This window comes from Melospiza melodia, chromosome 11 (assembly GCF_035770615.1).
Source record: "Melospiza melodia melodia isolate bMelMel2 chromosome 11, bMelMel2.pri, whole genome shotgun sequence".
Lineage (NCBI taxonomy): Eukaryota > Metazoa > Chordata > Aves > Passeriformes > Passerellidae > Melospiza > Melospiza melodia.
Window position 1 is genome coordinate 26658197 of NC_086204.1, and position 27971 is coordinate 26686167.

The window sequence follows — 27971 nt, forward strand, 5'->3', positions numbered from 1 at the left end:
GTTTTTGATTAAGCTGGAGTCAGTGCAGAGTACCTGCAGGATGGACACAAACATCCCTGTCTTGAGAAAAACTAGGTTTCCAAAATCCTCAGGAACCTTTCCAGCAGAAGATCTTACTCAGAGTCAAGACTGTATTGATATGATATTGCAGTGCAGATTCTGTGACACACAGAAGAGAGTTCTGAACCACAAGGCAAGCTGGAATGCGTTACTTCAAAAGCAAATGAGATGAGGGCACTAAAGTCATTCTTCCCACTGCCACAGATGAGTCTTATCCATTCTCTGACTACAAAATAATAAGCACAGGCTGCTTGCGGAGATCAAAACCAAGTCCTCTCCAGGATCTGCAGTTTTCTCTGTAGCACTGTAATTTACATACATTATACATCCCATATTACTTAACTCTGCTGGGAGAAATCTGACATTTCTTCAATTTCCTGGTGTTTCAGTGTTGGGGTACCTGACGTCAAGGCGCATTAATACAAAGTTCCTGTATTCCTGGCAGAACTCAGACATCACTATTCTAGGGAAAGCCCTGCTCATTTCTCCCTGTCCTGTGGGGTTTCAAGGGAGAAGGGGAACAGAAGCAAAACCAATGCAGGAGTGACACAAGGTGTCTGGCAGCCAGCTTGCAGGGGGGCTCTCCTTATACCCATTGACTCTTTGCCCCTGGCACCGTGCTCTTACAGCCGTGGAGCAGACTCCAGGTCTGGTACCCACAGGCCGTGCTGGCTGTAAGGATTTCACAATCTCTGGACAGATATAGACATAAATGCATATGAAATAAACAGGCAAGATGAGAGGGACAGAGGAGAGCAGGGCAGTGCAAGGAGCACCATGGACACACGGATCATCATGAGCAGCTCTGCAGGGGCTTCCACATAAGCAACCCTGGAAAGAGAGTGGGGTCAGCAGAAGAATATACCCCACAAACCTCCCTTCAGAGGGAGCGTCCACGCACCAGGGATGGGCAGTCTGAGGGAACAGAACTGCCTCTTAAGCTCATGCAAGCTGAGTGTGAGGCCTTTGAAGAGTAACAGCAGCCTCTCAGAGGATACTGAGGCAGTGTTTCCTAAGAGACTCCCTTACGTGGTAATTGGAGCCAGAGCACGAGGCCAGTAGCACCATGCCAGAAGCACTGCAGTTCCCAACTGCCCTCAGAGGAAAAGATGACTGTATCTGAAATCTCCGGATTATTTACAAAACATACATGCCTTCCACTGCCACTGGAAATGTGCACCCGGTGATAACTGACAGTTTTAAGGAGCTGGAGGGGATTGTTGTGCTGCACATCCAGGGACCCTGTGCAACACTATCCGAGTGCTCTGATGCCTTCCCTGGGTTTTACATACTGAGCGCAGTGTGGGCGGGTTTGCCGGAGCTGATAATGGATTATTTGACAAAAGGCCAATGTTAGCTGTGCGCTGCCTCCAGTTGTGGTGAGGAAGGTATTGGGACTTTTCCAGTCCCACACACATTGCATTCACAGATAGAATGTAGCAGCAATTATGCTGCACAGCTTAAAAGTTATTAACTGAGTGGGGAAAAGGGGCCAGAAGAAGAGGGATCATGATTCTTGGACTAAGGCAGTCATCCCTAGAATACAGTTTCCGAGGGAAAACAATTTCAGGGAGAAGCTGAAGGAGATAACAAGTCTCAGTGCACTGAAGTGATAAAAGGACAAAGACAATCAAAACTGCAAACTCTAAAATAAGATTTTTGATTGCTAGGGGAAGTGCTCCCTGGTTTGTTTGGCTTTTCCTTGGATGTTCCATAACCTAGAAATGCAAAGTGGTTCAAAGTTCTACCCAGAGATGTTGTTTGAATTTATGTCTCCCTTTATCTCTCTGCTGATCATTAGAGCTGGCCAGAACAAGCAAAGAGAGTTTGTCCTGATGTCCATGTGCTCCAATATCTGACAATTGCAGCCCTACTTCTCTCATCCATTTTCTGATGAAGGCTGAGATCTGGGGAGGCACAGAGCACCCTTGGCTCCCACTGACTTCACTCCTCTCCTGGGCATCACTCCCAGCTCAGTCACTTCTGAGTCACTCATTCTCCTCTTTTCAGTTCTTCAGGGAAGGACCTGCTTTCCTCTTGCTTGTCCATAATCTTCAACATCCAAACAACATGAAAAGAAATGGTCTGAAATGCTGTCCACCTTCTCTCAAACACCAAGGCTTTGGCCCTGTGCCATGTGTCTCATGAAAAGCACTGTGTTATAAGGAGACACTGTGTCTGTGAGGACCACAGAGCAGAGCTGGGCACTGGCTTCAACTTGCAAATCCCATTAACACAAATGCACTGTTAGCCAGGTGGACATACAAGCAGAGCATGACCAGTGGGATACAAAACAACCTGTAATGTCCTTCAGGATATTCTCCAAACACTTCCAAACTGAGAGGCAGCAGAGTCTTAAGGCTTTAGACCATGCCACAAAGCAGAGGGAGGGAATCAGGCCTACCACCTGCTACTTTCTCATGTTATGCAGTCAACAATCCTTTATGTTGTTCTGGGAATTCTCTTCCAAACGGAGGCTGGAAGGGGTTCATATTTCTGAGGATGGGTACTGTGATGCCAGGTATGAAGGTATCTGTCATTTCCTCATTATAAAATTTACAAAAAGGTTCAAAAAGATCTAAGCAGAGTATTCTCTTCCTGCTTTTGTTTGCTCCTGCCTTAATTATCTTTGTTTCATAATTGTCCTCACTGACAGAATGAAAAAAAAAAAAAAGGTTGATAACTGCCAGTCCCACAGTGAGCCATAAAGAAACCAGGAGGGAGCAGATTTACATCCAGATGCAAAGGCATCTACAAATCCATGTGGCAATAGTGGATTATTTTGTTGTGGCATGGATATTATTTATCCTTTTCAAACAAACAAGCAAACAAACATGAAAAAAAGCCTTTCCACTTGCTTGCCACATTACCGTGCCTCTTTCTCCTGAAAACACAGATGTTCTTAACCCACCAGTAAATTGAAAAGGGGAAACAAGGCATGAATACGTATAATAAAATCAGGAACAGTCAGATTTTCAAGACCAAGCTGTAGGCCATATTTCCCCTCGCTGTGAATATGGAAATTTCAGAGCCTGATAGGTCCATCCACAGAGTGCCAAATATTCCAAGTACCTAAGATAAAGGCTGCAACTTTATTGAGGCTTCTCTTTTCTACAGCTCTTCAAAAAGGTCAAGATTACTCCTATTATATACACTGCCCAAAAGCAGCATAATTAAAATAGATGGATAGATTTTAATTTGTAGCAGGTTTCTATTCACAATGGATGTCTGTTTGGGGTACTTGTTTAAAATCTGGTAATGTTAAATTTATAACAACAACAAAAAATAATGGAGTTCTGTGTTTTCATATAATTAATTTATAGCAAATGTTTAAATAGAGATTCTGTTCATAGCATATCCAACTACAGTGTATATATGAAAACCAGAGACCAAATTTTCACATTATGGCCTTAAAAGCAAAACCAAAGGATGTGGCTGTATGGGAACTCTGCAAATACTTCATTAGAAGTAGAAATAGAAGCGGCACTGGCTTCCTGTAGGTTTGATGGTGGCATTCCAAATCACCGTGTGGGGGACACTGGGCTGGGTGTAAGTGCCACCCCTGCCTCCCAGGCAGTAATCTGGTGGCACCGTGGCGTTGGGACGGAGCCGAGGGCTCGAGGTGGCGAAACGTGGAGCGGTACCTGAGATCCGAGTGCGCCAGGTTGAGCTGGCCCACGTGCAGCAGCCGCTCCCGGGACAGCGCGTGGTCCCGCACCAGGGAGTTCCCCGCGTGCAGGAACAGACCCTGCCTGCACACGGGCACCGAGCCACCCGTCACCTCCATGTCCATCATGCTCTTCTTCTCAGAGATCAAACTGCAGTGACTGTAGCCACCGTTCACTGTCAAAAAAATAAGCAAAAAAGAGATAAGGCTTTGACTAAGAACTCTCTCCACTGACAACTTTGTAAACTCATTTTGGATTGGCTTGGAAAATTCTTGGTTTTACAACAAGGCAGTGGCAATGAAAGGTTTCACAAGGAAACAAAAATTAATTGCCAAGGAATTTGGATGTGGGGTTGTTTATTTCTCGTTGTACAGAATTGAAGCATCTTCTGGCCTGAACAGTCAGTTGTATTCAGTGGGTTTCGACTGAGGTGTTTAAGATCACTTTGGATGCCTTTCAGCTTGTAGTGGGTCTTTCTAACTATCAGCTCTGCCTTACTTGTAACCATGACATAAATTATCACTATATCCTCTGGAGTCTACAGCTCCATGAGGCTTTATTCCATTCCTCTTCTGGCTTTATCGCGCCATAATTTAACTCACTTCAGGGTCAATACCTACCTTATCAGGACTGTTAACTGGGATAGACGAATCACATGTGAAGGGTATCTAAATACACTGTTGAATACTGTGAATAAGTTTTTAAAGGCCACACCACCAAGAGAAGATGGTAAATCAATCATATTACAATACCCAATTCACAGTTCCTCTCTTTCCAACAGCAGAATTACCTGGAATACAGTCAAGATGTATCTTCCTTCCAAAATACTGTAGGATCCTTTTTTAAGTGTTTAAGATTTATACTGGACTTGTAATAAAACACTTTCTTTCATTCCCCAAATGACACAAGTCTGAAATTCATTAGGGCTTTCTAAATATGTACTTTACCAATTTTATCATATTATCAAAACACAGAAACTTGAAGCTTCCACCAAAGCTCAGCAATACCAACTGCAGCACACACTGATACCTGTTTGTGTGAAGACAGAGATTTCCTAGAATAACATGAACACTATCCCTGTGCTGTCAAAAATAATTATCTTCTCTTGTAGCTGTCAAATCAAAGAACACATTCGCTCCCTGCAAAGGAACAGAACACTTATGCTAAATCCATGAAATTCTGTGTTTCAGCCAATCCATTTGCCTTCACAAAGCACCTTACAGATTAATTAGTAAGAGCTAAAAATTTCTTGCACAACAGTGCCCTGAGTGCAGTTGCACTTGCACCAAAGCCTCTGAAATGTGCTCACCACATGTGAGCTGGAACAACGATGGACAAGAACAACACCAGCAGCTCACGGGCTTTTTCCCCCAAAGCAACTAAAAAAAGAGCAGTGAGATTATCTCCAAACACAGACAACCCAAGTGTTCAAGTGTCCAAGCACATGTGAAAGCAAATTCATTACCTCTGAAAAAAAGGGAAAAAATCCACTTTACACCACTTTAACTGAGAACAGAATCTGGCCCTTTGACAACTGGCTGTTCTATACAATATTAATATCACTGGCTGGCACACATAAGATTTAAGCACTTTCCACGTCTGGAACCAGATCTCTTCTTTCACTGGTATCAAGGGGCCTTTAACCTACATTCTGTAACTTACCAGTAACAGATGAAAAGAGCACACACTCCCTTGCCTTCGACCAGAGGGTTCACCCTGCTTGCACTATACCATAGCCATTCCATAAATCCATATAAAAAACTAATCCTAATTTACAGAGAGTAAATCTAATAAAAGCAGAATGGTTTCCAGAAGGATCTCGTGGAAGTGGAATCCATCAAGGTAACTTTTGTCTTTTTGTGTCCTGCAGTTTTGATTTATATCTTCACATTTAAGTGTTCACAAGGGAACGGAAGGAGTTGATACAGTAGTGTGCAAAGGCTGCAATCAGGCAATTCCTTCCATATGAGTAATCAAGTTAGTTCAATTTTGGGTACCTTGCTTCTTTCATTTTGGGGTAACTGACTTTGGGGGAGTTTTTTCTTGATTTATGCCAGATTAAGTCGTGCGACAATTGATCCCATGGACTGTGATGAGGCTACACACCTCGGGAAGGACAGCTCACACTGGTCAGGACCTGTAGGGTCAGCCCTACATTTCTTGTTAGGGGCAAATTCTCCAAGAACAAAACAGAGCATTTCCTTACACAAAGCCAAACCTGTCTGTCCAACAATGAGATCAACATTTAAAACACCCCTACTAAAGGGCAATAACTCTTTTTCTTCCCTAGGGAACACCTTGTTTACATTCAGGACAGCTTCACCCTTACTGACAAAATCAGCTATTAAGGCTAAGAAGATAAGAGCAAGAAAACTTACCAAAAGAGTAATTATTCAACAATAAACGCATGCTGCAGTGCTTTGGAGTTTACCTAATTAAGACCAATGAACAAATAACTGAAAGATGTCTAATTGAAATGACTCACATTCGAAATAGAGACAGATTTGAAATATTTGCCTAACATACTAGATATCCCCAGAGGGTTGTGGGTTTTGCGGCAAAGACCAAACTAGGTCATTTGCCTTTTTTTTTCTTACTGCTTATTCTCTTTAATTACTTCTTGTTTAAAAAAAAAAAAAAAAAAAAAAAAAAAAAAAAAAAAAAAAAAAAAGCGGCCATTCTTGGTTTTGTTTGGATGTGGTGTCCAAAATGTACCACGACAACACTGAGAAATGGAACGCCGTTACTGGCAGCTGGATGAGTCACGTGAGACGAGTGAAAGACCAAACAGCACCAGATTTTCTCAAACAAGTGAAAATCATCCGTGATGGAAGAGGCCACCACATCCCTCCACTGAGAGGGAATTGTTAACTCAAAAGCTGCCAACACAGCAAAGCCATGGGAGAGAAGGTGCCATACCCACACTCAGCAGGTCATTCCATGTGATGAATCCTGAATAATCCACAGCCCTGAATGTTTGGGGTGGCTGCCACACCTCCTGCACAGTCAGTAATTCAGGCCCATGCAGAGATGCACAGCACTGTGCTGCTCACTGAAAGCTCTAATGAACAAACTGAGTGCTTCAAAACACAGAATCTTCAAAGTGATTCATGAAATAGGCCATTTTTGACATTTTCAACAATAACAACAAAATCAACACTTTGCTGAAGTTTTTTATGCTTGTCATGCCATTCTCTATGGTGAATGGGAGGAATTGTCTTAATCCTATGACCCCAAGCCTTAGGGGCAGAAAAGTAGCAAAGGAAAAGAAAGCAAAGGATGGGAAGTAGATAGTTGTTCTTACACCCCTTACAAGGCAGGCCCAACTGTGTGACTGTGGAGACAGATTTTCTATGCCTTGTGGAAAAAACATGGCTTCTCCTTTGTTTCAGTGAACCACTATTAGCAGGGATATGAGTTTGGGGTCTAAATTTTTCTATTATAGACACAAGAGTAGGAAAAACATTTTAGAAGTGGCTGGAGTGATTAGCTACAGATGCCATTACAGCCTTAGCAGACTTTACCCAAGTATTTTCAGGTTTTGCAGTATTTATCCAGGTATTTTCAGTTAGATCTGAAAACAAGACATCCTAAACAAGGACTTCCAGATCCAAAAAGAAGGAATGCTCAAGATTTTCTCTTGGCCAGTTTCTTCACAGTCATTTGCACCATCTCATACACAACAAACCTCTAGACATTTGGGCTTTTCACTCCTTCACAGGGGAAAGTCCTGCACTCTGAGTCTCTTTTGTTGCTCTTTGCCTTCCCTCAAGTGGTTAACAGTAGCAGCACTAAATTTTCACTGCTGCATTCAAGAGCTCCTATGTCAAAGAGGAACAAAGCAGCTCACACCACACCCCAGGTTCGCTCTGGATCTCTGTATCAGTTACAACCTGTTCACATTTTAAAGTCTGTTTCATACAGCTGATAGAGACATGGGTTCATTTATTTATAATGCTTGTACACTACCTTAATAAAAACACAGTGAGAGCCAAAACATTGTTTATCACCAAGCAGACCATACTACATAGTGAGAGTCAGGTGAAGACCAAAATTGTCCTACACTGGTGTTTCAAAACAGAGATAGCAGATCCTCTGCCTATTTCCAAATAGACACAGATGACAACAATCTATAAAAGATTAGGATTAAAACCAATAGCACTGAATAAGATTAGAATAAAAAAGAAAAGTCTCTTTCCTCCAAGATTTATGAACCATGCAATAAAATCCTACAACAGAAATACTTATTTCTTTGCTTTCACATTGATGTATGAGTGAAGACAGAAGGGCTAAGAAAACCCTTGTAAACTAAAACAACCCAGATAGAGAAATAATTTGTCGAGTATCAATCTTGAGAACTCATGGAAGATAAATACAAGCCATGTGTGTCTTTCTAGTAAATTCTGGACCCTAAGTGTTGGCTACATCCATATTTGTTATTTCATGTTCAATTTATTTTTAAAACTAGTTATTTGGATTGCAGTATATTTCTGTTCTGGGGAATTTATTTTTGCAGACTACACACAGTATTTTAGCAGAGCGAATGTGTATGGTCGGCACTACCGAATAAAGCAACGTGGTTAATTCTGTATCAGTCCAGCTTAACACAATTTGAAAACACTTCAGAAGTTTATAGATCTGTAACCTTTTCACTTTCAAGCATGTGAATAGATTTGGCTCCCATATTCGACTTTATCATGGTATTTTAAAGGCAGCAAAGAACACATAATAATCTACCACATCTTTCACTGCTAAACCAGCTGCAATATTACAAAGTTTAGATTTCCATCTGAGACCTGCACAACACTTTTTCAACTTAGCAAGTACAGCCAAGATTCAGGAAAACACATGCCATGAGCTTTAGTTCCACTGACTTCACAGCCTCGGCTGATGTTCTCAGTTAGACTCTACATGTGTAAGGACAGAACTGTTTTAGCCAATAGTGAATAGATTCTCAAAGAAATAGAGAAAAACACTGTTTACTACCAAAATGAGTCTTTCCCTACAAGCAGGTTGAAACTCAACATTCTTGGCTTCTGTTTGGATCTCAGACCTTTAAATTATACATCCAAACAGAGGTAAGAGCAGACTGAAAATGACCATTGGCCTCTTTTGTAACAACTAGGACAAATCTTTTATAACTGGATGCAACACAGGTCTTGTCATTACATTCATTGTTACAGAGTCTCTTCAGCTTGGAATCACCCTTTTCCTGTTGCCAGGCAATTCGAAAAATATTGTTCTCAGCACATCTGGCCTTTTTTGTGGTCAGTTATCTTTCCTCACTACTTGGATTTTAGTAACAGGGGGAAAAAACATTAAAAAATAAATGTTTTAGGAAAAAATTAAGCTCAACAAACATTATTTTAATTAAAAGGAAATCCCCAAACCCTCCTAATGGGCACTTGGAGAATATAAGCTCAGTGTAATGAAATTTGATGTGCTTTTTTTTTTTAAGAAGACCATGTTTGGAATAGGTTCAATTCTCAATATTTCTGATAGGTAGGATATCCATACACCCCAAATAAATGCCATTGTGCTTCTGGTATAAGCTTTAAGACAACCATACATTGTTTAGGGTTATGTATACTCTCACCTGCCCTTGGCCCCCTTGGTTTGTCTTTTTTGCTGCACTAAAAGGACACGCCAGGGTTTTCACAGCTCTGTCATTAGACAGAGCCTGTAGGCTGAAAGAAATCCAGCAACTCTTTCAAGACAGAAGTTCACACATTTTGAGATGAGGTACTTGAGTTGCTCCCCTTGTAAAGATGCTTTCATAACTGATTACTTGATTCCATTGGGAATCAGGATCTTTCCATGCATGCAGAGAATGAGAAAATCTATTCCTTTTCTTCTGTCCTCTAAGTCATTTAATTCCCTAAAAGCCAGAGCATGCCTACTATGAACTGCATGTGGGTTATTGCTTTCCCATTTACTTACTAAGCCCTGAACTTTTAAACTCCCAGATCTCCACTCCCCTATATTTTACTTAGCCCATTTAGCCTCTCTTTTCCATGGAAGCTCTAGCAGCAGACCGTGTAAAGACTCCACAGGGGTACAGGCTCTCCCAAACATTTGAAACACAAGGATGTGCAAGGAATGAAAGCTGGGGTTTTGCCATATGGCACCTTGCATATGTCTTATATAAACATACTCCAAGAAGGAATTTCATGTCTGCCTGGCTCAGCAGTACACTAAATACAGTAGAAAGGAAAAAAAACCCCAACACAACAAAAAATATTTCCATCAAGATGTTGGGCTCAATTTTTTAGGAGCCCAAAGTGTCACTAAGAGCTACAAACACAGAATCACTGTAGATCACCTGGGGTTACACAGAAAAATAAACTTTGAGAAATGGTGAAAACTGGTAACTAGACAGCATTTTGTTCTTTTCAATGCAGGCTGGGTGGAGGAAGAGGTCTGGTGGGATGTGGATGCACATTTAGTCTTGTGGGTGTAATTCTGATAAGTGCCTTTGGAAACCAGTCTACTCACAGGCAAAAGAGACAGAAAATCTGTCACAATAGGAACCAAAATTCACTGGAGTCTACAAAGAACTTGCCATGTTGCTCTGTGGCAGGAATGCTCCAACATGAACATGGAATACAGTGGAGGGGAGTCAGCAAACCTGCTCATCACTGCCAGCTATGGGTTGGCTCCCATTTGCTGGTCCTTCCAGAAGTGTGAATTAAGCTTTTTTCCTATGAGATGCTTCATGAGCCTCTCCTTTCCATTGCTGTCTTTGCTTCAAGATCACTTGTTGCAAGAGCTTCCACACATTGTTTTCTGGTTCTTTAGGTATGAGGGATGACAAGCTACAGCCAAAATGCATTTGGTTGCTGCAGATTACACATTCTCCTAAAACACCTGCTCTTACAAAAAAGGAGACATCCTCACACACAGCCTCCATCCAGACTCACTGCAGACTTCTCACACCTAACAAGTAACCCACATGCCCCTAGCAACATCTTTGTACTCTTATACAGAATATTATTTTACAATGAAAACTCAAATTGCTACTACATAAGAGGCAAACGTTCCACCTACACCATCTCCTTGATCACTTAACACTTGATACCTAATACAGTAATGGCCTCTTTGCAGCTTACAATTAACACTGCCAGAAAGAAAATTCAAGACAAACAAACAGTTTCCACAACATATGCTGAAAAGAGCAACAGCCTACCCCTGCTACTTTTCATTTGCTGTTTTCATTGTTTGACATTTCTTTCTGCCAGGATTTTGGCATTATTTCATGGCTTGATTTGAAATATATTTAACATCAAGTGATTTGCAATGTCGTTTTCTATTTTACCAGAACTATGCTTGGGACTAATTCTACTCAAATTGAATTTACCCTTCTGCACTCAGTGCCAATGAATGGGCCTCTTGCAGACTCTCCTCTGACTGCAGCTTTAGGGCTGCAGACATATGCAGTGCCTGTTAAACACACAACTTAATGTATCACCAGTAAGCACAGTCTGCTGAAGGACAGTGTCAAACATATGAGTTCTTGGTGCAATAAATATCTGTGTGCCATGTAATACACAAAAAACCCTCTACTCTGTGACTTACATGTAACTAAGGTATTTATCCAAAATGGGGCAGCTTCAGACAACAGCTGGGAGGACTGAACATCCTGATTGTATCAATCTCTTCCAAATGTCAGATTCTGGGGGTAACCAAGGCACCCCGCCAGCACCTGCTCTGCTGTGGGGTTTTTTAGCAGTCTGTGGAACGGGGTAAGAACAAGGCTATTGTGGAAGCTGCTGTGAAGAGGTGAAGGCACAGAGAAGAAGAAAAGCAGAGATATGAGGATTAAGAAAAAATTAAAGAGTAAACAGAATGCTATAAAAAAGGAAAATATTCTCATTGAAGGATGCTGTCTTATATGAACACTGAATAAACAACAATGAGAAGTTTAGCTCCTGCTAGAAGGCCTCTATGAATCTTCCAGTGATGACAGTGGGCAGTTGCTCTGGATTAGGAGGTATGTGGAGTACTCTCTGTTTTTATTTAGCAATGCTGCCTTCCATAAACTGCATCTGCACTTCCCACACAAGCCCTGTGAACAAGGTATCTCAGGGATTACATGAAGCTGGATATGCCAGTGAAGAAACAGATACAGAACAATCACTGTAGCCACGAGAACCCCTTTGCCCTGACAATCACATTACACAACCATGAAAAACAGGGCTGAGTCTTCAGAACATGATTTACTCTGTCCTGTATCCCTACAGCATAATCCAGCCTCACAAACTCAAGGGGGTGTTTGACCAATCTACTTCACAGGCTCCAGCAATTCCCCAGCATTTCCAGCAAACTATTCAGTCATTTCACTTGACTTAAGAATTCCTTTCTTTATGTCTAACTTAAAAGCCCCTTAGCACAACTTAGTCTGTTACATCTTGTCCTGTCCAAACTGGACACGGAGAGGAGTCTGTTCTCCTGCCCTCCATAGCAACCTTTTATGTTTTTGCAGGCTGTCTCCACTCAGTCTTCTCTCGCCAGTGTTACACAGCTCTCATTATTCAAGTTTTTTTCTCATAAATCACGTTTTCCAGAGCTCTGATCTCTTCCCTCTGTCTCTCTTCTGAACTGTCTCCAGCAGTCCTTTTTCTGTACTTTATACACCTTTTTTCCCCAGACTTTTCACTATCAGATCCTGTTCTTTGCAGCTGGTAGCAGATAGAGACTTCTTTCCCTGAGAGCCAGCAGCACAATGGCAGGCAGATCCAGCAGTTAAATCTTATCTGGATTAATTTATCTTTTTTCTTGGGTAAGACAAAGAATAATGAGATTAATGAACCTTTGGTATGATCCAGTTTCACTGCTGGTTTTTACTGGTGCATCAAACTGCCCTCTGAAAAATGTCTCAAAAGCCCAGAAGGGAACTTAGCAAATGCACACAAGCAGAGGTCAAGGTTGCTTCCATCAAGGTCCCCTCATACCAAAACCCAACTTAGCAGCATAAAACACTAAACAAAAACTCTCAGGAACAAGCACATAGTTGCACAATGTCCAGACTCTGGCGTTAGAGAAGTCTCAAAACTCTAATTAAGGCTGACTCCTCAGATCTACAGCACTTTTTCTGCTGACCATCCCTGCCATCAAGAATACGTGAAAGGCATGAAGTCATTCCAGCATGCTGATCCAACCCATCCCATGGAACTGAGAGTAATTCATTAATCATATTGTCTCTGAGCCCAGTTCTGTTCCTGTCTGGTTGTCAGTCAGGCAGTGAAATGAACAGCACTACAAAACTAGTAAAAGCAAGATCAGAGTTAGGAAGTCTTCCAGAACTGCGTATCCAAAGATGCACAGAGAATTCTGACATCTGCATTTTAATAGCAGTGCTCAATTAGAGATACAAGGAGTGCAGCCAGGAAGTCAGTAAATATTGTTGACTAACCAAAGTGAGCGGAGAGCCATGGACAGAACAAACTTCTACTCGGACTAGATTTGAGGGTCATAGAGGAAGTTCAGCTTGTTACAAGTCTGGGCAAACCCTCCATTCCTTTCCTTTCCTCTTTACCATCACCTTAGCACACTGCTAACCTTGATCACCTGCATTTTTATGTGACTTTGGTGCTGGGAAAAAAAGGCCAATTAAGAGCAATGGAGATAAAAATGTTCACTGCACATGAAGTGTGGCCAAAAGGTGTGTGAGGTTCCCTAAATGTCAGTACCAAATGTTTATAAGAAAAATTTTTAAGTGGGAAACAGACCTCGAGGGTGAAGTGACAGAGTTTGTCAATATCAAGCATAGCACTGGAAGAGAGTGAAACTTCCAAAGACCACACAGTTTACAGGCTGAGCCCAGAAAGAATGCCACTGTGCCTGGTGCATTGTATTTCCTCTGGGATATCTCCATCTAGTTTAACCACACTCTGCTGGATCTTGAGTTCATCTTTTAACAAGACATCAAATCTCATCGTGGAATCTTTAAATGATGGAGAATTGCTTCAGTAGCAGTTTGTTCCACGGCTCTCAGCATGAATTTTAAATAGCTTCAGCTTGTTTGACTTCAGTTCAGACACTGGGTCTCACATTATGACTTTGTGTGCTAGCTGAAAACACTTGTCATACCTGGTCCTCTCTCCCTCTGTAGAGAACTTCAGCCTTGGTTCCTACCTTCAGTGATTAATTGTCTGCTTTCTTCATGTTCTCACACTACAGTGTATTCTCCAGATCATGAATCGTTTGTGTGAAACTTCTCCTTAACATAGCCAGTTTTTCCAAGGAACCTTGTTAAATTGTCAACACTAGAACAGCACAGCACTAGAATCAATAACATAAGACAACAGCATTGTTTTGCTACTTCTGCTTAATATGTGCCTAAACACAACTTCACGAATTCTAATGGTCTTTTAACGGGTGCTTTAGAAGATCTTTAAGAGGTCCTTTAAGACTCTCAGCGTTTTCAGGAAGGGAGAAGGATGGTTATTCTGGTTTTGTGTGTGCGTGACTTTAATGCAAGTGTCTGCTAAGAAACAGAATAAAATCACCAAATTATACTACTGTGCCTCCGAAGTTAATGACCCAGAATGAGTTCTGCTGTCGATGGGCCTAACTCAATAGGCACCACTGAAAACAATGGAGTCCCCTAGTGTGTGACCAAAAAAGAAATAACAACTTTTTAAGGAATGTAGCAACTGCAGAAGCTCAGTAACCACTTATGAAACTGGGGGGTGGGGAGGAAAACAGCTATTTGAATTTTTTTGTTTACAGGCAAAAAGAGCTCCAGCAATAGATTCAGTGAGTGTGAGGTTTCTGTTATTTTAATTAAGCCTTTCTTAAGTTTGCCTTGTTTGGTTTAGCACTAGTTTTACAGAATAGATCTAAACCCTATGGCTAGGCTGCAAAAAAAAAAAAAAGAAAAAAAAAAAAAAAAAGCAGAGAGGGAGTAACTAAAGCCATTTAAAAAATAAAGGAGCTGGAAGCTGAGTGTGTGTGTGTCATCTGAGCCCCATGCTAAGCCATGGCCTTTTACAGCTAAAATGATTGCTGACTGAACAGACTACAGCTCACAAAAATCCCTACTTACCTGGCAGAAATCCATGTGATCCTGAGCACGCTGACTAAGAAATTAGCTGAGATTAGGGGGGAGGAATGCAACCTCTGGAAGTTCCCAAAAAGAGAAAACCAAGAATTTTTTCCTTCTCGTTGTCAGCAAGTCAGCAAGAGGGAAAGCATGAGAAGAGCACAGCTCCAGAATCACTCCTTGTGATACAACAGAAGCAAGTCTCGTGCATTATTCGCACTGCAAATCAGCAGCAGCAGCTTTCCAGTAAGCAAAGCAAGGAAAGAAGACATGAGCAACAGCCAAGCTGGGGCTCCTCACAAGCTGGTGGGCCTTGCTCCCCAGTCCTGGTGCTGCAGGGGGATCCAAGCCTGTCTCCTGTGGCTGGATCAGCCTGGGCCAGGCTGGCACAGCTGCTCCCAGAGTGGCTCACAGGCCAGCCCAGGTCAGGCACTGCACTGTCAGCCACAGGCACTTTCACAGGGGAGATGCTTAGAAAGCACAAAGCTCTACTGAACCAGCTCGTGTGCTGCAGAAACCAGTCTCACACAAGCAAGAGTGGCTTCCCAAAGCTCAAGCCTACATGCCCCGTACGTCAGTGCATTTCCCTCTTCTCAGTCAGTGCAGAAAAGCAAAGTATCCTGTTTCTGTGAAACTGAACCCCAGCCATGTGTATACAGCTAATGACTGGTTACACCACCCATAATGAAGAGTCACGTTTTGCTAACTGCATAGAAAATAAACAAGCTAAAAAAGAAAACAATTACTGGCTTTGGTGGGGATCTCTCTTGACCTTCCTGCAGGATTCAGACCCTGGATGACTGCTATGCACTACAGTCATATGTAGCACCTGCTTCAGGTTTGCTTTCCCTTTAAAGCCATTGCTATTTCTCCACTCTCTGCTGCAGAACACCCATCCAGCAGAGGCCAGAGCACTGGAATGACTGTGGTCTGCTCAGGACATTCTATGGCCTCTCTACTCTCACCTGACTGAAGTGCAGTCACATGGAAGGACCTATGCCCAGCTTGTCCTTATGAGGCACAGGTAGGGCTTGTCCAAAGCACAAAGAAATGCCTTGGCAGAGGTGTCAGGAAACCTTGTGCCCTCCTGCCCCTCAGCACCAGAGAGGGGACAATTCTTTGTACATTCAGTGAGAACTTTCTACACCATATCCTGATATTTATTCATTAATATTGTCAAAGCACAAAGGACTATAATGCCATTGCAGTTTACTCTGTATGGGAATGACCAAAAATGTTGTTCCTGCCTCAGAAGGCTCACAGTTTGAGAGACTGACAGATGCAGGCAGCAGAGCACAAGGGAATGGTGAGGCAGCGCCACTCAGCCATGGCCTTGGCACAACTATAGCTAAACTGTCTCCATCTTTTGTCTGTCTGCATCATGGGTCAAACACAGCACATCCAACCTCTCCAAGTGCAGGAGACAAGGGTGGGCTCAGGCCTGGCAGTGAGGACCAGCAGCTAATGGTTGGCAGGACAGAAAGCAGCGAAGGGACCTTGAGAAGAGGCAGGGAGAGATCACACACACAGAGCCCATGGTCTGCCCCTGCAACAGGGAACCTCTCACACTTCCCCTCTGTGCTGTCAGTAAAGAAGGAAAGCAAGTTCTGCCCAAACATCCTGCTGTGCACTGATCTGCCTCTCTGTAGCCTAAGGCAAGCCCAGTGCCACAGCAATGAGGAGGTGACACGGTGGCCTGCACAACCCTGCCTGGATGGGCACTGGGTCCATCCCTCTCTTCTAGGGAAGTAGTAACTAATCAGTTATTTCAGCCACAGTTGGACCGAGACATTTTGCAGGGAGGAGTGGAGATAAATTGGGGGGGGGGGGGGGGGGGGAAGAAAGAAAAAAAAAGGAAAAAAAGAAGAGAAAGAAGGACTTACACTGACAAGTGGGTGGTGGGGATAATGACCCCAGTCACAGTCCTTGTGTTCTTATAAAAAAGTCTCGACAAACCCCAGCATCTGGTAGTTCAGCTGTGGGTTTCCAGTGTTTATTTTTCTATTCCAGCGCTCCCATCCCTGTGCATTGCCTGTGCCTGGCTCTGTTATAAGCATTCCAAGCTACAGAGCATAATTGAAAGAATAAAAACCCCAGGCTCAGCATCAGGCACATGCAGAAACAAACGAAACTGCTTGAATCCTTCCTTACATTGATGAGAACACAGGCAATAATCCCCCAACACCGGTCTGAGGCAAGTGCAGAGTAGGAGTGTCAGCCTCAGGCTGCTCTGAACTGGTGGGTGCACACATTAACACCAGGGTATTCTGCTCTAAGCAGTGGAATCATGACAAACCCTGTCACAGGGAGAAGTTACTCCAGTGAACTGCCCAGAGGATGGATCCTGTTTATTTCTCTCTTAACTTCAAAGAGCTTTAGTTCTTTCTCTGTGTCTCTTCACCTTCACATTCAATCTGATCTGTAATCTCAGTTACAAATCCAAACATAACTTAATTATGCTGCTTCTACTGACAACTGTCTGCCTACCAGCACTTTAAAAATTCAGTCTCTGGCATTGCTCAATAGATGGTAAATCATCACAGGCAGCTCCCACCAGCTGCACCTTCAGTTTGCCTTTCCTTCACTCTTACTTTGAACAGTCCCTGCCAGGAGCTCTTCATAACATAAGCTGCACCTCTGACTTGGAACTCTCGACCCTCACTCCACTTCCAGGCCTTTCTGCAGACTATTCCTCAGTTCTTTCTCATCTACCTGCACTGTCAGAAGATCCACCCAGCTTACCTTACCCTGTTTTTCTAATACATCCTCTCATATGAGCTATACTCATGCAATATTCCCTTACTGATAATCATGTAGACTAGTGCAGGAAAGAACAAATACACAGTGACAGTAAGGTGAAACCATGCAAGATGGGGAAAGGCTGAGGAATCAAGTTGTGATAAAAACGAGCCTGTGCAGCTGTGATTAAAAGCCCCAGGCACTACAGGGGACCCTGGAGCTGTGTGTACCTGGCCAAGATTTCTCTCTTGCCCTCTCTCAGAGCTGCACCACTGAAGGTCTCGCCTGATGCCGAGCTCCATCGCGCTGGAGCACCCTTCCCCCTGCAATGCACTCCCTCCTTCCCACTATTCCAGCTCAGGTGGGAGCCAGGAAAGGAGCAGAGCTCAGTGCCTGAGAGAGAGGATGGAGACAAGCCCGAAGCTGAGGCTCTGCTGGGGCAAAGGGAGAGCAGGAAGCTCCACCAGCCCCAGAGACGCTGAGTTGCTCTGCACTGTCTGTGCCAGGCCTGAGGCAGCTGTTAATGTCCCATCTGAAGGAATTCAACCTTTGAGAGTAATTTTCAACACAACCTTTTGAGAAATGGCCCATCTTTCCGTCTAGGGAAACCATGTTCTGCATCTAATCACCAAGGCCTCTGGAGCTGCTAACTGTAATTGGTGATAATCACAGGAGAATGTTACCCTGTGACAATTCATTTTCTGTAATTATTACTCTATTCTTCTAAGTTACCTAAATGCTGTGCTTACAGCTACAACAAGAACATTCCCATTGCCAGCTCTCAAATTGTTTTCACTTTGAGAGATGAATAATATTGAAAGCAGATGTACCAACTTGGACCTTTTTTTCTGCAACATACTGTAAATGTTTTTTAAATGTGACTCTGGTACAATGCATGTCAAACAGTTGAATTCAAGGTAAAATGCGCTGCCAAAACCAGAAGACAAATGAAGTTTAAAATCAGTTTTGACAGATAAAATGGAGACACTTTGAAGCCATAAATCAGATGGCCAGTCTCTAGGAAGTCAATAATGAATGTATCTTTTCTCTATATTTATTATCCTGAAGATATACAGAAAAACAGGCTGACAGCAAAAAGCAAATTTGTACCTCATTGTCTAAAATACTTTACCCAAGTGGCAGTGGAAGCATGAGCAAGTTCATCTCCCAATATCTGCCTGTTCTGAAGACAGATGAAAGGCTAATATTTGTACATCTCAGTATTCAGAAATCATTGTCTAAAATAAACATTTCAGCCTGATCCACTTTCAAGAAAGTGCAAACCCATATTCACAAACCAGCAGATATCTGGATTATATTTTTTAACATTCATTATAAGCAAATTATTGACTGTTTCAAATAGGGTTTTTTTTGTGAACTTATGTTCCAGGAAAGAAAGGACACAAGGAAACAAATTTTGCTTGTAAAACCTTTTTCTACCTTTTGTGCAATCTGGTTGGTTATACTGGGTCAATCTCTTCACGTGTAAAATGATGCATGCAAATAAAATCATACCAAAACAAAGAAGGCAAAGCAAAATGTTTTCCAAGTTCTGCAACAGAGTGCTTACAGTGTTTATACAAATAGTAAAGTCTGGCTAAAACAAGCATCTGACAGCTCTGAGCTGCTTTCAGACACATGACTCCTATTTGCCATTTATCCCATGGAGGCAGAACTGGGTGCCCAGGCAGAGCCCCAGTGAAATCCCCGGGGCAATGCATGAATACAGAGTTTTACTTGCACTCATGCCATTGCCAGATTAGATCTTGTGTGTTGTGCACTCCACTCCATGCTCACTCAACACGCGCCTTCTGAAGCCAAGCAGATCTTGATATAAACTGTTCTGGAGGAATTAGTTACTAAAGAATACATAATAAACAAAGGCCCAAGAAACTGGTGCACTGAAAAATAACTTTCACCTCCTGGTATTTGTTTTTTTTTTTTTTTTAATTGTAAATTATACTCTCAATCTGCTGCCACACATTCTATTTGGACACCAATGAACTCCCTAAAGAGAGAGAGGTCTCCCAAAATGGATTCCCCAACACTGGTCACTTTTAAGATTCAGCTGGTGCTAGGCCATGTTGTCTATACTGGATATCAGGAAAAATTCCTTCACCAAAAGGGTTGTCAAGCATTGAACAGGATGCCCAGGAAAGCTCTGGAGTCACCACAACTGGAGGAATTTAAAAGCTGTGTACATGTGGTGCTTAGGGACATGGGTTGATGGTGGACTCAGCAGGGCTGGGTTAGAAGTTGGATCTTAAGAAGTCTTTTCCAACCTAAACAATCCTATGATTCTTTGAGCATGCTCTTGCCAAAAATGGTTGTACCACATGATCCATGATGTTCCTTCCACCCTGGTATTCCCTGACTCAAAATACAGCACCTGATAGTAAACTCAGCATTATTTAATGAGGAAGTCTCCAAAGGCTGTAGGAGAAATAGCTGTCACAGTGGCCTCCTAAACTGTCAAATCAGGAGGGAAAAGACTGGATTTGCACATAAATCTGTCAATATGAATGTGCCAATGCAAACATTAGCATGTGGGAATACCTCATGGATTCAGGACACTCTGTAGAGATTAATATTAGTGCAACAATCTAGACATACAGGAAAGTAAGACTCTCTTCAAGTAAACTTGATACTGATTCATGAAAATAGTTCTGCCATTTGTCTCAAGTCACTATTCCAAGTTTCACACCTTCTGTAAAAAAATAAAATCAGGACTAATCATTAAATCTTACCAGACTATCTTGGAAACCAAGATCTTGAATTAAAACAGGCAACATTTTCTTTTAGCTGCTTAAGATCCCAGCGCTCCTTTGAAGTGATCTCATGCATTAGTTACTCTAAACTGCTTTTTATAAACACCCAGCCACACCAGGCAGTGAGGAGCCTTTCACCAGCAGCTGGCTCTAACAAACAGCCATCCCATGCAAAAGGATTTTGCATTCTCTGAAAGGCTATCCATAGCCAGTATCTATTACAACATCTATTATCTCTCCTTGCTCTGACCCTGACTTTAAGTGGTGTTGGTTCTCCTCCCAGCACAGGGCAATGGACATCAGGGATTACCTCAAATCAGTATGCACCATCACTGGCTCTGGTAAGTAGTGCCAAATTCTCCTAATCTACAGAGATTAGCATTTAAATGATAGATGCTTGAGTTTTAATCCTATCACACACATCTCTATGTCAGTTCCTTTGGAATTCAACAAAACTGCCACGAGGCTTGTGAAAGTTACTACATAAATCATCTGGAACAGGGGGGAAGACATGCAACACTGGGACAAGCAGAACTTGTTTTCTTAGTAAAACAGAATTTTCCATAGTTTGTGGTACCAGTACCACATTCTCCTGTTCCTTCGGATATTATGTTTAAAATGCAGCTAAGATTTTTGTCAATGCCAGGTTTTCCTCTGCAAGTTCTTATCCTACAATTTATGCTATTTTATGGATCGCTGAGCTGCTGCTCACAAAACCAGCCCTGAACAATATGCTTTGTAAAAGGAAGAGAACACCCAAAGCAACCTATTCATCACAAGATCCTGCACCTTACCCACAAAACACTGCAAGTACATGGGAGCATGTGGAAGGCAGCAGGGCCCCATTTCATTAGGATCAAAATTAATCATTCTGCAGCATGGAAACCTGTTGGTTTAGGCTATTTTACAGATACGGCAGTCAAAGGCAAAACTGGGAACAAGAAGTGTTCCCTCTCTAAACACTGTTGCTTAGAAACCCTGTATTTTTAAAACCCTAGCACTCTAAATTCAGCATTGCCTGTCAGGATGGGATTTCAGCACAAAACATGAAGGTATTTTGAGGCCAGTTTCCTAATTTGCACAGTGCCATACACAGAGTTCTTTTTCATAGCAATACAGTGACACTATCAACTGGGATAAGGAGACAGGAAACTGAATACTTGTTCATTATTCATATTCATCTCTGCCATACAGTCAATTTTCTTTTGCTTGTGATGTGCAACAAGACAGACAAGTCTTAACCTCACACAATGTACAGAACAGGACACTAAAAAGGATACGAAGGAAAATGCATCTGAAAAATAACATAAGCACAAAACTTAAAATATTAAATAAATAGTAAAATTAACCAAAATTAACAGCAGTTATTTGGTTTAGCTAGAATAACTTGCTTGAAGTACATCCTCTGTTCTTAGAAAAAACAAATGGCACAAATGTAACTACACTCTGCTAAGTCGTACCTGACAGCTCACAGGATGCTGCTGAAGCACAGACACGTTTGAAGTGTCTTTGTTGTGTTTCATTATCTCCATCCTGCTGCACTGCTTCCTTGCCTCTTAGATTTTTAAAGTTTAGAAGTTTTCTTATTTAGAAGACCCTTCAATTCAAGCAGTCTGGGTTGCACTAAGGAAAAAGTGATTTTTATAAATTAAACATTGTTTCTCCAAAACAACTGTATTTTTACAGAGATATGCAAACATCTGGGGATGAGATTTACATTGATAATGAATTTTTGTAAAAGAGAAACACGGGACAAAGTTCTCTCTGAAAAACAAGAACATGAGGCAGAATCAAGAAGTTAATTCTCAGCTCTCAGTGACCTAATCTTCATGTTTTTTATTAGAAACTAATTAGGAACAGTAATTTAAAATACTAAGCAAATCAAATCCGGACCTTGCAGCCAAAACCTTATCTAAAACCTGTGAGTTTTTTATTTAAGAAACAACAAAATCAGTACGAACTACAGGGATTGGGTTTTCATTCTTTGAGTTTTACCTTGACTACATCTATTTTAATTATCCCTGTTTCCCTCAGGCACCACCACCCACCACAGACCTTTGGTCACATCCCAGCAGCATTTCAGCCCCTGTAACTCTCTGTGCAGCAGGCCAGGTTGTGCTATAGAATGTGTACAGTGCACCATTCCCAGCCCTAAAGGATGCACTGTTGTACTCACAAGGATGAACTCAGCTCTACCTATAAATGTCCCTTCTCCTGATCCAAAGGGATGGGATGGCAAGGCTTGCTGTCTTGCCAGAAAAACATTTTGTCTCCAAGCTGACACTGACTGCGACCCTGACCCTCTAAGGCATGTTACATCTTGTTCTCCAGCCATCAAGTTTTAATGTCTCTTGTGCAATTCACACAACAGTGATGCTTGCAGGAGATACCAAAGGCCACGGTTTTATTGCAATGTGACGTACCCTGAAATCAATGGAGGGGGCCTCATCTTAAACAAAACAATACTCTTTTACATATACTTTATAGGGTTTAGCACAGGGGATCTTACTTTACACGAGTGTATAGTGTGCCACGGACATTTCTGAGCATTTCACTGCTAAGAGTTTCCTAACGATTCTCCTCTGAAATGCTGGTGTTTACACGAACAGAACAATGAAAAAAAAAATTTGCAAGACAAAGTCTGTCTTCGTTCTGCTGCAACAACAGCCATCACCACTGTGGGGTTTCAGCTCTCTCTCTCTCTACTGGTGAAGTGCTTGAGATCTCCCTGTTGATTTCTTAATAAGGATATTGGAAAATAAATTTACAGTCAGTCAAGCCAGTCCTTAAATGTTATCAGGCTATTTTTCTGAGAAAGGTCAGTTGAGCTATCTAAATCTAATCTTTCAGTTAAGATTGCAGATTGGCTCAGTGACCAGAGTAAGGGTTTGTGTAATGAATGCCTTTTATTGAAAGCAAGTAGCAACAATGGACTCATATATAAATGTAACAAAATGCAAAATAAAAAGAACTCATCATGCCAGAAATTACTTCTTTTTCCTTATGTTTTCATCCTGCCAACTTTTTAGTAGCTTGGATAAGTCTAAAGATTTACTTTTTTATTAACTCAGCTGAAGTTTAGCAGAGACTAAGTTTTTTTAACACAGTCAAATTTTTCTGAAAAGATACTTTCTGTGGAGAAAAACGATTGCGAAGTCCCTAAATATTTTTAAAATCTTCAAACCACTCAATTCTTTGCCAAAATCAATGGAGCCAGAATTTCCTCAGATGCATCAGTACTAACAGTACTGTCCTAACTCATGCTCTGAACTTGACAGGACTGGCAAGCACATCAACACTGAACAGTCAGGTTTGGTGGGAAATTGAAGTCTCAGGCACCAGCAAGTGGTTCTGACACCCAGAAAGCTCCACATTCTATCTCTACTGGTGCCTTCTAGATGCTCCTGGATGGAATTAGTGTTATTAGATGTTAGGATACCAATTCTTGACCTAAATAGCAAACAGAAGCCCTGCTTATACAAAGTATGTGCACATGAAAGCACAATCAAGTACTATTTTCAAAAATTAGCTTTTAAACAACAATTGCCAACTGCTATTCTGGAAGAGTGCACTCCTTTATGAGAAGAATCCAGACTACTGTAGGATTGCTTTAATTCATGATATTACAGGAGCAAGAAACAACCTTGCTCTCAGTGAACTACGCCCAACAGAACAAGGAAAGCAAAAGGCATCACAGGCTGTTCAAGCTGCAAGTTCTGCAAATGTGACTGTCCAGTACAAACTCCAGCATAGACAGATTCCAGCGACATGAAATAAACTGTACAAATTCCTCTAAGTTTTACTGCATTACCTCAATGCAGGGAACACTCGTATATGCCAATTAACAAAAATGACAGATAGGATTGATATGTTTTCAGGGGTTAATGGAACTCATCTTCCATATAATTAATGTATTTTACCATCCTTTAAACAATGGCTCTTTACTGTCTGAATCTTTCAGGCTTCCCTATCAACACTTCCATCAACACCTCCATCACAGCTGATGTATTCTACTGTTGTTTTCTTAGGACACCTTAATTAAAGTAATGCTAGGACACTTTTAGCTTTTCCTTCAACAGTGTATGATTTATCTTAAAAGGCTGTGGTGCTGCCTATGTCTACTTGAAGGCCTGGAAGCTGGATGGTCCTTGGATTAGAGCAAAGACTGAAACATTGGAGCTGATAATTCACATTTTAGAAGGCCCTCAGGCAAGTCAATGAGTTCAGCCTCCACTTTATGGCTGTCTAGTAAAATGGGAGTAACAGCATTTCTGTATCTCATAGGGATACTAACAAAATAAATCTATTAAAGACCAAGAGATACCCGAGTTCTGCAGGACCATACAATCACCCTACACAGAGAAGTTACTGTCAAAACATTGCTGTCTGGCCACCCCCATTTCAATGCTTTATGTATTTGCTGGCAAGTCCTAATATGAAGCCTTCACCAAAAGTATCTTAAAATATAGCCAGAGAGCACACAGGGGATTGCATGATCTTTGTCAGGAAGAAGTCTGAATAATTCAAACAGGCTCCAGAATTGCAGAGACATATATATTTTGGGATACTCACTGGAGCTAAGCCTGAACTCTAAACCTCCTAAGCCTTTGCTGTCACTGCCAGACAGGAGGAACCTTCATGGTTAATTTTAGAGCACAGGAAAGGATCTTCAGAAGGAATCATCAATGCAAGTGTACCTCACACACATCCTCCTATAACAAATTGACTGGTGCAAAGAGAAAGGGAGAAAGAAAGCTTTTTTGAGTAGGCTGCTGTAGCTTTTACAGTCTGTCTTCATTTCTGGCAAATTAGCTCAGAGTACTCGGCAAGGCCCATTCCCCACAGATCACTGGAGAAAGGACAGGTAGCCAGAGCCTTGCCAGAGCACATTTCAGTGAGGCTTTCTGGGGCAAGTAAGTTGAATTTAGCACTCAGATGATAGAAAGATTGAAAAATGCTTTCTGAGAATTAGGATTTTGCTGGAAACTAAGTAATAGCTCAAGCCAAGGAGCAGCCAGAAATCAGGCACAATGCAGGTTAGCCCAAGGCTCAATCAAATCTGAGATCTGGCTCTATACAAAAGTCCAGTTTAAGACAATAATTTAACACATTTTCTTGTAGTATCAGATTTCAATCACTTCCCATTCACCTTAAACTGTGGCCTAGTCACATCTACACCATTGCATTGACAGAGAAAAACAACAGAAAGGAACAAAAGCAAGAAAACTAAGAGGAGCCCTGGAGTCCCTGTCACCACTTCCTCCCTCCCTTTCCCCAGCCTGTTTGCTGCTGGGTCATCCCATCCCATCCCATCCCATCCCATCCCATCCCATCCCATCCCATCCCATCCCATCCCATCCCATCCCATCCCATCCCATCCCATCCCATCCCATCCCATCCCATCCCATCCCATCCCATCCCTCACACCCTTATTTCCAAGGCCTCAAGGCCTGTCATCACCAGGGAGGCAAACTGGCACATCCCTCCCTCCGGCCTGCCTTGGGAATCCGGGATGTGTGCAGTTTCCACATCCATCCCACTGACTGCCAGCACACCCTCACAGGAACAGGAATGGCTGCAGGATACACCCTGCTCCAAGACTAAGGATCTGCCCAGGCTGGATCTCTCATCACAAAGCTGCCAACAATCATTTGCTGCTCTGGATTCCAGCTCAGGAGAAAGCCAAACACCTCACAAAAACACAGTCTTTGGCCAGGACTGGGTGTAGGGACCTTCAACATGGTGACGTTAGAGTAGGTGGGAAGCTTTCTCCAGACTTCAGTCTCCACTGCAGGTTTGGCAGTGCTCATGGAACAGAAACTGCTGAAAGAAAATACTTGCTTAAAAAGAAGACACCTTTCTTCCTATTTCAGTTCCCTTCCTTCTGCTTCATCCAGTTTAGAGGACTTAGGTGATTTTGGGATCAACACTGAGTTTCAGATCCTGTGTTCTTCTGGACAAACACCATAAGGAAATCAGCCAATTGAACCAACAGAACCCAAGGAGAACTTGCTAATTTTTTTCTTCTTTTTGAGCACTCAGAAAAGGAAAAGAAAGATTATTTTTCTGACGGGAATGCTACTATTTGAGCATGGAAATTAAATTGCCAAATTTTTATGTTACCAGAAATTCTCTCAGGAAGGTTATTTTCTTCAATAGAACAGCAAGAGCAGTCTTGAACTTCCAAGGAAACTAACAGGGAGATACCAAAATGCTCTGAAGTCAGAAATAGATGAAGAAAATTAAACTGGTTTTGATTTCCTTCTGAACTAGAAAAAAAATTACTATATTTAAAGTGAAAGGAAACTCAAAAGATCCAGAATTCTACCACACTGCAAGGTGGCAAGTTTCTACTTATCAACCACTTCATACTGTCTCTTACAGGCACTTTCCTGAAGTAAGTGCAACCTAATTTAAGGTAGCTCTCCTTTCAGAAAAGAGAGCTGAAGTACTTTTCACTGACAAGGAGGTGCTGCAGGGAAAGAGTGTGCATGTGGTTACTCACCAGTGAGGCACTGACACGAGGTGATTTGTTTCTCTCTAGTAATTTATCCTGATGCCAAAGCCCTGAGGCCCAGTGCCTCCATGAACACATCTGCTCCTATCCACGGGCTCTTTAAAAGAGCCGAAACATCAACACAATAGTAATTTGTCTCCCAGCAGAACCAGAGACATTTATGCACCTCAGGAGCAATGACTGTACACATGGAATGGATATTCTTGGAAAACCTGTAAAGTTCAGAGAAAATCTTGTGAAGGAAATACTGTCTGTCCAGCCATGCTCATGCTGTGCTGGGTGAGACTGCCTGACTTGGCCAGGATGGTTCTGTGGATCCAGATGATCAGAACACAGATCCCCAGAAGTTCTGCTGGTGCCTCCATCCCTGACACACAGCACAGCCCAGTCAAATCCTGCTGCTGGGACACCATGGCACAGTTTCTCAGCTCATGACAATCACCAAAATTCCCTGCACTCCACCACTGACTCCGGTTTCTTTTGCAAAACCACTCAATTTTAGGGCCAATGAATAACTCAGCTTTCATCTCCTATCTGCTTTTTGCAGCTTCATGTGGTTCCTGACTGCTCAATTCTGTGATTTCACTGGAATCTCCATTAGATCCTACACTACCAATCAGCCAAAACTGAAGCACTGAATCAAACAGAACAACCATTTTTAAAAGCAAGGACAGGTTTGCTTACCCAAGTTCAGACAGAAATATAAGCTCTTCACATTCCAGGACAGCCTCTCAGTATTTTCCATTTTCATTTACATACCTTATAAAAATAGCCAACATTTCATGATATATACTCACAGAAGTTAGTCCCTGAGGACAGATGCAATTTTTGTTTACATGGAAAACCTGTCATAGGCATTAAGGGATATACGAGCGTTACTGTTAGCTGTTTGAATTGTGTCCAAAGAAAAAAATTAACTTTGTAATTAAAAAAACAAACCCTGCCTGAGGCTAGGCAAGGAAACCAAGAAACAGTGGAGTAGATGCTCTGTACCGGGGAAAGAAGCACACTGTTCAGCGTGGCATCTGGCAGAGCCCTGATAAGCACAAAATGGAACTGACTAGAGAAAAGAGCAAAGGAAAAAAAAATCCAAACCCTTCAGGGAAAGCAGAAAGATACACGAAGAACAAAATGTGCCCTTGAACTCAGCACAGTTTAAGTGCTCAAGGAGCTCC

The 27971-nt window shown here is 42.1% G+C and overlaps 1 protein-coding gene across 2 annotated transcripts in view; it reads right to left on the minus strand.

The window, feature by feature from the left end:
• Positions 1-27971, minus strand: part of GLIS1 (GLIS family zinc finger 1) — a 177875-nt gene that overhangs the window by 91665 nt on the left and 58239 nt on the right. For both annotated transcript variants that reach the window (XM_063166137.1, XM_063166135.1), the window contains exon 2: positions 3705-3903. In XM_063166137.1, the coding sequence (XP_063022207.1) occupies positions 3705-3903 (199 nt within the window). The remainder of the gene's footprint in view (positions 1-3704; positions 3904-27971) is intronic.